We start from the raw sequence: 10,000 nt of genomic DNA on the forward strand, positions 1-10,000 counted from the left end.
ATGTGAGATATGTGCTTTCCATGAAAGGTTTTCACCCAAAATAACACCAAGAAACGTAACTTCCTTAATTAACGCGGATCATCTTGTGACCATATATTCAATATTTAAATCAAACTCTTCTCTTTTTTGCCTTGGTTTGAAGATTACATAGTTCGATTTCTTAACATTTAGTGATAACTTATTTGCTTTAAACCAGTCAGATAACTCAAGCATTTCAGAATTTATAGTATGTGTTAAAGTATGTGTTTTGTCAACACGGACGGCGACCGGAACGGACGTCACACGTCACAAACCTAAAGGCTAGCTATTTGGCGTCCGTGGTAAAAAAAAAAACGTGAGAAGGTAAGTTCATTTTAGGTGCAATTACTCTGTTTTTTTTTTGGGTTGATTTTTGTTGTTTTCCTGCTAATGCTGGAAAATCAACTTTCTAATTCCTATTATTTACGAAAGAAACTCTTTTTCGCTCTTTTGGCGATCAGTGTTTGTAATTTTATACAAAATGCTAAAAAAAGGGGGCTTAAAACTGATCTAAACTTAAAAAGGTTTCCCAAATTTTCGAACCGTATCTCTGGTTCTTCTTCGGGGAACAATGACTCTAAAGTTCAAAAATCACTGCTTCTTATTTTGGCTCCCAAGAGATCTTAACAGCGGCACATATGCCCTTGGGAACTCCATTCTTTCATTCACAGAGTTCTTATCAATGTTTGAGTGTAAAGACTCCAGAAAAATTCTGCGCTTGTAATTAGTTTCATTCCTTTCAAGAATTTGGCCGTAGCGTGGATGGATGTCGTGCGTGGTTCTTTCGGCATGTTGTCGGATTGCCGACTCTTTACTCGCGGCACGCGCGGGATCATGTTCCACTCTCCTCGAAGCCCAACACCGTTTGCTCTCACCAATGTAGGAGAAATCGCAGTCTTTGCATTCAACCCTGTAAACGATGCCTGCTATTTTTTCTTCCGATGGACGGTCCTTCGGTTTTTTGAAGACAGAAGCAAGTGTGCGTATGGGCTTAAAAGCAGTCCTTATGTTGAAATGTTGCAGTGTGCGTTTTACCCTGTCCGGGTAAGGCCAGCCGGGTCAGGATGGTGGCTTTGTGGACCAGACCTTGGTTGGGCAGCATTTTCAATGAATTTGGTGGGATATCCATTGACCTGTAGGCTGTCCTGGACGTGGGATGTTTCCTCTGTTCTCAGGGCCTCGCTAGATGGGATGGTGTTCGCGCGGCGCATCGACGTGCTGACGACGGATCTCTTATGTTGTACAGGGTGGTGTGAATCAAATGCCAAGTACTTGTTGGTATGGGTGGCTTTTCGGTATACTTGCACCTCAACCTCACCATTGGGGAGGGTGGATACATTAGTATCCAGGAACGCGATGGTGGGTTTACCGTCCACGGGTGTGGCGCGCTCTACTGTGAACTGGATGTGCGGATTGACTGCATTAAGATGGCGATGGAAATTGTCAAGCTCTGTCGACTTTATACACGCGTTTGAATCGTCAACATATCTGAACCACCAGCGGGGGGAAGCCGTGAATGTTGACAAAGCCTGAACCTCGATGTGTTCCATTACCAAGTCGGCGATGACTACGCTCACGGGTGAGCCCATAGCGCAGCCAAAAATTTGGTGATACAGAGTCCCTTCATATGAAAAGAAGCTGTTGTACAGCACGATTTTCGTCAGCTGTACAACAGCTTCTTTTCATATGAAGGGACTCTGTATCGCCAAATTTTTGGCTGCGCTATGGGCACACTTGCTTCTGTCTTCCAAAAACCGAAGGACCGTCCATCGGAAGAAAATATAGCAGGCGTCGCTTACAGGGTTGAATGCAAAGACTGCGATTTCTCCTACATTGGTGAGAGCAAACGGTGTTGGGCTTCGAGGAGAGTGGAACATGATCCCGCGCGTGCCGCGAGTAAAGAGTCGGCAATCCGACAACATGCCGAAAGAACCACGCACGACATCCATCCACGCTACGGCCAAATTCTTGAAAGGAATGAAACTAATTACAAGCGCAGAATTTTTCTGGAGTCTTTACACTCAAACATTGATAAGAACTCTGTGAATGAAAGAATGGAGTTCCCAAGGGCATATGTGCCGCTGTTAAGATCTCTTGGGAGCCAAAATAAGAAGCAGTGATTTTTGAATTTTAGATTCATTGTCCCCCGAAGAAGAACCAGAGATACGGTTCGAAAATTTGGGAAACCTTTTTAAGTTTAGATCAGTTTTAAGCCCCCCTTTTTTAGCATTTTTATAAAACTCTTTTTTGTCAATTGTACCGGCTGACGAGCAACAGCGCTGCAGACGCCGAGACTCAGTCTTTCCAAAAAACCTAGAGTAAGTCTCTTTTGAAAGATATTTGTTTTCCAAATTTCTTGATATATCCTTTTGCATGTGCTTGTGTTTTGTCTCTATGGTCTTAAACTTTAATGCACTGGCAATGCTAAGACAAAGTTTCCAGAAAGACGATGTTAAATTTTGTACAACTTTAATGACCGTCAAATTTAATTTCTTTTTTGGAACGCTTCATTTTTATTCCTCACTTTCTTTCCTTTACAGAAATGTACCAAATGGATTGGACAAATCAGCTAACACTGGCAGATGTGAACTTTTCTTTACATTCAGAATCATTTCATGATTATCGATCGTAACTGGAAAGAGAATTTCCAGCCGTGTTCTCTTCCAATAAAACAATAAGTTCATCCTCTGAATCAATCTTTGGTGGTAGCTCTGAAAAAGCATATATCCTGTCTTTCTTAACTTGAAGTCATGATTCAGTATTAAGAAAGAAGACAAAGAATCAAAACTGCTGTACAATTAACTAACGATGCCGTAAAATCACTGACGGGACAAGCTTACGGCAAACAAGTCAAGTCACAGACGCCGGTCTACTTGGCATCCGTGTTGACAAAAACGTCTTGGTCTTAAGCTCCCTATTGGCATACATGGATGGGTGGACGTACCTACGTAGGTCGATGACGTCATGGCCATAAAACCAAAATTTCTCGCATCGATAGGTTACCAAATTTCCGCCGAAGGCGCGCGCGCGGAGCGCCGATACAAATTCTGTGGTGAACGGCAGCGTCACAACAAAATAAAAGATTGTACAGCCTACAATAACCAGTGCGTTTACTGCAAAAAATGACACCATTTTGCATCAGTGTGTGTGGGAAAATAACATGACGATTCAATTCTTTGGTTAAAGGAGAGCGGTGAAAGCTCTGCAGGATCCATCCTCAGGCCTGAAGACATTTCAACTGTTCAAGTCCAATGGTGGCCGCTAGTTTGCAACTCTAATTTCTTCAACGAAGAAAGCAAGCAAGAAAATTTCTGAAATACCAACTGGGTATGGGCTTAACTTCTTACTTATCAAGCCATCATGATTTATTGATTAGCACCTAATATGGCTATCCTCAAATGGAAGCCAGCAATACAAAGCTTTAACTGTTTAATGGCTCTCTCATCAATTTTCTGGGACTAATAGATCTTAGAGTCACTTGCGGTGGTCGAATGGAAGTGCTTAAGTTTAAAAAAGATGGCCGTTCAAACAAACTAATGTTGTCTGCTACCACGTCACCTACCAATAGCTAGGACTCCTGAAGATGCACTCTCAAGCTGAAATATTATACCCTTAACCCCACAACAAGTCGTTCAGGACTACAGGATCGTCTTTGAGGGACTGGGCCACGTTAGATGTATTTACCAGCTTTGTAGTCGACCCGGCATCAGTACCTGTTCAGCATGCTAGTAGGCGTACACCCGTAGTCCTTCGAGAGGAATAAAAAACTAAAGTTGCAGATCTAAAGAAGAAACGTGCACCAGGAAAGAGGAATGTCCAACACAGGATAAGTAACTTAGTAGCAGTAGTAGTAGTAGTATGCAAGCCAGGCAAAATTAGGATTTGCTTTGATCCTCCAGAGCTGAATAAGGTCATCAAACGTTCCAAATATTACATTTCTGCAATCGAAAAACTGCTACCAAAACTATGCAAGGTCAAGGTTGCCATTTTAAAGAAAAGACCACGTGAACGAATGACGTATTAAACCGACATCATGTCATGACATCTCCCCTCTAGCTAATGAAAGGAGTAATAAACATGCAATCAAAAATATCGACATTGTCCACTTTTCATTGATCAAGATCTGTCACAGGCATGCAAAGTTAATGTTTCAGCTGATAACAACAACTCGGATTAGCGATGTACTAAATGATTAATTGCGCTTAATCAACTAATTATATACAAAGTCATTTAACCTTAGTGGTCGTACAATTCTACCAGATCTAGTGCGGATAATACCAGGGGACTGGATGGTGTCACTTTCCGGGCACTTAGTGATCCCTCTGTCACTTATTGGACTCGTGGATGGTGCTTGTGTTACTATCAGGGGTCTTGATAATGTCTCTCCTGTCTCGTCTGTAGGGAGTGCCTTTTGTGGTCACAACCACTGATCTAGGGGTGTGAGCATGTTTGGTAACTGCAGCAGGTTTCCAGCCATTCTTTGTTTTTAGTCGAACAGTGTCACTCACCCGTTTTGACAAGAGGTAGTGACTTGGCGCCTCTGTCAAAGTACAGCTTCTGTTTTCTGTTGAGCCAGGAGCTGGGACTTGGCATCTGTTGGAATTATTGCATCCAGTAACTGTGTTGTAGTGAGAAGTTTGATTCTTAGCCTTCTGTCAAAGAAAACTATGAACTGGGGAATAGCTCAGGCCAGTTATCAGGGTACTTCTGCTTTCGAGCAAGGCAATGTATGGGTTAGTGCCGTCTTTAGTACATAAGCTCTCTTTAGTACAGATTTGGCTGTTCGAATGGCCTTTTCTACTTGTCCATTAGCTTGTGAGTGCTTGGGACTTGTAGTTGTGTGTCCTAAAAATCAATTTTTATTTTTCTTTGGATTTCAAAACTATGTTAATTAATCAGTAAGTGACCCAAGTTTTAAGCCTCAATTTCAAAAATACACCTGTTTATTTTAACTGGAATTTCCTGTTTAATGGTCCGCCATTACTAACTTTAAAATCTTGAGGTAGCTGGATCGAGGAGAAAATGACATCAATGACTCAATAGTTTAAGAATGCGGCTAAATTAATATGCAGCACGGGAGTTTTGGGTTTTCAGACTTCTAAACTCCTGTATTGCATATCTCATAAGCTGCGTTTACACACTGGAACTTGAAGATACTGAGTAAATGACGTCACTTTTCCCCAGATCCAACCCTCTGAAATCCAATCGGTCAGTTTGGAACGTGAGTAATGACTTAAGTCGATTTCTTGCAATAACTATTCTCTCAAGGTGTTGCAAGATATTCCACAGACGCTTCTGTCTCGAATGTAGCTCTTACACAGTTCACCAAATTCGCACGTGCTTGCTTTTGTATGCAGCTCGGTTACTTACTGATCGATGCTCTCGGTCGGTTCCTGAATCCAAGTAAAGAATTTGTGACGTTCAAATGTAATGTTCCGCCTCGGATTGCAATAATTTTCAAATTTTTGGAGTAAGACGTCAAGGTTTTGACCCGCGGTCGATAACGAGAATGTGTTGTAAATTTCCAGTGCTTCTCCGAGGAGATGAAGAAATAAAGCGACTTGTTGCTTCTCAGGTTTTTCTCTTTGAGCAAAATTTTCGTGCTTAAAACTGTGTTTGAATTCAAGGACTTCAGACACCATGCCATGTTTAATGAAAGACCACGTGAACGAATGACGTAATATCAGAAACCCATAAGGGTTGAAACGTGCAACGGCCCCTTGTGTGCTGGAAAACAAGCTTCTGAATATTCAATTTGCTAAGTACTATATTTGGAACAACAAGAGCGAGGGGTTTCCAAATATGGTACTTAGCACTGAAACATTCAACCAATCAGTTCGCACTGAATATTCGGAAGCTGTGAACGCACGTTGCACGTTTCAACCATTATGGGTTTCTGGTACTTATCATGACAAAGGCCTTTAGCTCATTAGATGCCAAGAATGGGTTTTACCAGATCAGCCTTGACACGTTTTGGGCGTTATCGCTATCTAAGAATGTCTTTCCAAATAAATCTGGCGCCTGAAGAGTTTAAAAGTAATATACAATCAAGTGAGGACAGCTGCGGTCAAGCACCCTCTTCTGGCAAATTATGAGTATGATGTCAGCAAAAAGGTCTCGATACAGTGTGATGCACGTGAAAACAGACCAGGAGACACACTCTTCAAAATGAGCAGCCTGTCGCCTGTCGAAATCACTTACTTCCACTGAGCGCAGGTATGCACAAATTGAGAAAAGGTGTCTCGTAACAGCGTTTGCTTGACAGACATTCAGCCAGTACATTTCACGCAGAGAGAAGGTCAGAGTAGAGACCGCTCATAAGCCACTTCAATCAGTCTTTCAGAAGCCGGTGCTCAACGCTCCATGTAGACTGCAGCGGACGCTGCACAGACTACAGGGTTTCAACTTGAACATTAAGTACAAAAACAGTCCACTAATGTACATAGCTGACTGGGTGTCTAGAGCCTATTTGGCCCACCCAGGAAAACAAGATGAAGAATTCCCAGACTTTTCCTTGAAAACAGACGGCCTTTAAGCCTCTCAAAGGTCTTCAATGTGTCCAGTGAGTTACACACAGTTACAAAAGGCAAAAGGCCTGGCCCTCCAGTCTCTTGGGTGAAAAGTCGTAGTAGGGTAGCCAGAGTTGAGGCGCAGTCCTAGAATATTGGACCTACAGAGAAGAAATTTATCTTCGTAACGGTCTCCTGTTCAAGAGTCAGCACATCATTACCATTGAGAACGGAAATCCTTGCAAGAAGCCATGCTATTCATCTCGGAATTGCGGGATGTTTGCGAAACGCTAGAGACGTCGCCTTCTGGCCAGGAATGAACAGCGACCAAAAGCAAGCAATCACCTATTGTTCTGTATGCGCAGATTTTGAAGTAAGGAGCCTAAAAGAGCCGTTGCAGACACCGAAATTGCATATCGTTCTTGGAGTCCTATGGTCGTAGACCTATTTGCCCTTCAGAGGAAAGAGTACATTTCAGACTTTCATTAGAACTCAGGGACCCAACTTCGCCATGAAAATTACCAAGAACCTGTTCAAGAAAGCACTCCGCAACGACAAAACACCCTGGCTTGTCTTACTGGGGTAAGGAAACACGCCCGAGGAAAACATTGGATCAAGTCCAGCTCAGCGAATGATGACTCGTCGAACTAAGACCCGTATGCCGACAGCTGCGGCCCTTCTCTATTTTCCCGTCGATGAAGAAGTAGAAAGTAAAATAAAGCAGAAGAGACGGAAAGCAAAGCTTTATCATGACCAGTATGTAATTGGAAATTTGGAAAGATATCAGGGTCGCTGAAGTGCAGAAAGGAAAGAGTTGGCAAGCGGGATCTCAGAAACCATGGGTTTCTCAGCAACAGTCAGCAACAAAAGCAGTCCCAGGCAGCACTGCCAAAGTAGTATGTCTTACTTTGCGAGAGTTTTCCTAAAGTGCAAAATTCGAGCAATTACCAGTTCAAGTGTTCCCAATCCTGCACCCAACTCTGTGTTAGAACCCGTACCAGAGCCATCACCTGGACCTCCACCCGTGAAGAACACCTACGCTAGGATTATGAAGCTGCCTAAGTTTTTAGACTGTTGTGGAAACAGACTTGCTGAATGCAGAACACTCTAAGTGTTATTGTTTTCTTTAATTACTTATTTTGTTACTTTCAAAGTGTAATAATTAATTTCTTAAAAAGAGAAAGATGGTACGATACTGACTTTTATTGTGTTAATTGTCTCATTTATTTTCGTGGTGACTGTCATGTGAACGCTGTATGTGCATATTTGGTAAAAATATTGTAAAGGTTGCTCTGTTTAACAAGTCAATCCTGTTGATTGGCCACAGTGTATTCAAGATGGCAAAATCTCGAACAAAGGGAATGTGACTTTGTACCACAAGTGAGTGTTCTATATTTATACTTGAGGCAGTCCCGAGGGCGCAGTGCAACGACCAAGTGCAATAAAACTCCTAAGGGTTCACCCGCCAAGCACACTGGGGAGTCGAACGCCGCCTCACAACTAAAGCAAATTCATAAAAGGCAATAACCAACCCTGGCCTATACAAGTCTAAATCCACAAGCAAAATAAATGAGAAGTCCGTGGCTCAATAAGTCCCAATCATGTCCAAAAACCGTAATTGCTAGATGAGACCCTCCCGGGTTAAAAACCGTGATAGACCAATTTGAAAAATCCAAGACCTCAACAAGTCCCCATGGAATCATATTTACTAGATGGATACGGTCTGAGTCGAAATCCATGAAAAACCATTGCCACATTTATCCAGTCAAAACTCTTCTGATGTAATCCTTTTTGTCTACTTCGGCTTTTTCTTTTTTCTTTTAAGTATCCACTTCACCTTAAGTTCTTCATTTTTACCTGAGCTTCTGTCATTGATTGAGTCACTTCCGCACTTCTCAGTCCTTCACATTTTTTTTAAATGTATGCGTCACGTGACGCTGAAAGCTGGTATTGGTACTTCTAATGAGTTTTCTGCGGCCAATGACAGCTATGCCACCACCACCATGCTTTCCACTGCACAAGAGACGTCAGAACTCAATCACGCCTGTGGCCCTATGAGTAGCTCTTACTTGTTAGCTATTTGCTGAAAAACGCTGTATTATTTCGTAACATTTAATCGACAGAAAATTCGGGGGAAAAGTCTTAGTCAAACAAAGGAACTTGAATGTGAACGTCGACCCTGCGGATATGGAAGAACTAAAGCATTTCATCACATTATCAATGTCCCCGCATAGGACTCTTGTTGGGTTCGGGTTTGAACCGCACCAGGATGAAGGCGGTTGAAACTCGAACTCAACAAACAAGTTGATCCTGTCAGTTTAGCGTTACACTTTTAAACTTTACCGTTATGTCAGTTGTGTTTTCTATAATATTGTTGGTTAGGTGAATTTATCCGCTTGTAACGAACTTTTAATCTCTAAAGAATAAGTGATAGCTATATATACTGATCACCTTGTAAAAATTTAACTGTTATGCTCACTATGGCTGGTGATATTTGAAACATCGAAACATGTTACTTGAATTCAAAAGTGGCTGCATTTTTTAAAATAATTGATTCAATGTATTTATTTTTATATAAATTTATCCACTGATTGCTCAAGCCGGAAATATTTCAAAACTGCACTGCTATGAACTCAATACGCTCTCTGTTATTTACACGAAGAGGTGGAAAGGGTAACTATTTACCATGAGGTTAACTACTTTACTCATGAAAACCAGTTGACATAATCTTACTTTTTTTCCTCAGATTCCTACAGAATAACAACATTACTTTTTTGACGAGTGGAATTTTTGCCAAACTTGAGAATCTTAGATATTTGTAAGTAAGACCAGTGAAACATATTTCAAATCACCATGCGTCACCGTTTTAGCTATCTGATGTAACAGCCTTGGGTGAACTTCTTGCTGAAAACTAATTGCAATATCCCTTTTCGCTCTAAAATTCTTTAGAAACGTAATGTGTATAGGCAATTTACTGTTTCAATCAGCAACTTTTTCTGTTTTAGATTATTGAGTGAAAACAAATTCAAGAAATCCCAGGCGGGGCCCATCGCTAATAATCGGGGACATTTTGAACCCGCTTTCAATAAATCCTGTGGCAAATTGGTCAGGAAAGCGAGTGCAAAAACAACGAAGAAATGTAGGACGCTGGCGATATTTTTTGCTTTCTTGGCTCGATTTTGCTCCACAACCCATAGATTGAAAGCTAGTTTTCTGTAGTTTTGTAATCATGCGACTTTGTTTCACAGCGGTTTTCCAACTAAACAATATTCTTCTTTACTTTGGTCAACCTCGAACCCAGGCTCTCTCCCTCTTCTTCTCCCTGAAGAGAGAGAGCCTGGATTCGAGGTTGCATTTTGGTCTCATTTTTTTTGGTCATCGGCGGATTATGAGCCCAAGGCTAAGCTTTTCGATCAGCAGTTACGACCATTTTTTTGCAGGAGCTTCTAGCTTTACACGAACTTTTATTAAGC

General features: G+C 41.7%; 1 protein-coding gene across 1 annotated transcript; it reads right to left on the reverse strand.

The window, feature by feature from the left end:
* Nucleotides 1-1,049: 1,049 nt before the first annotated feature.
* Nucleotides 1,050-1,607, reverse strand: LOC138046819 (uncharacterized). Its single transcript, XM_068893398.1, has one exon. It carries the CDS (start codon nucleotides 1,605-1,607, stop codon nucleotides 1,050-1,052), a length of 558 nt encoding a protein of 185 aa, XP_068749499.1.
* Between the last annotated feature and the right edge of the window lie 8,393 nt (nucleotides 1,608-10,000).

Source organism: Montipora capricornis, chromosome 4, assembly GCF_036669925.1.
Source record: "Montipora capricornis isolate CH-2021 chromosome 4, ASM3666992v2, whole genome shotgun sequence".
NCBI classification, from domain to species: domain Eukaryota; kingdom Metazoa; phylum Cnidaria; class Anthozoa; order Scleractinia; family Acroporidae; genus Montipora; species Montipora capricornis.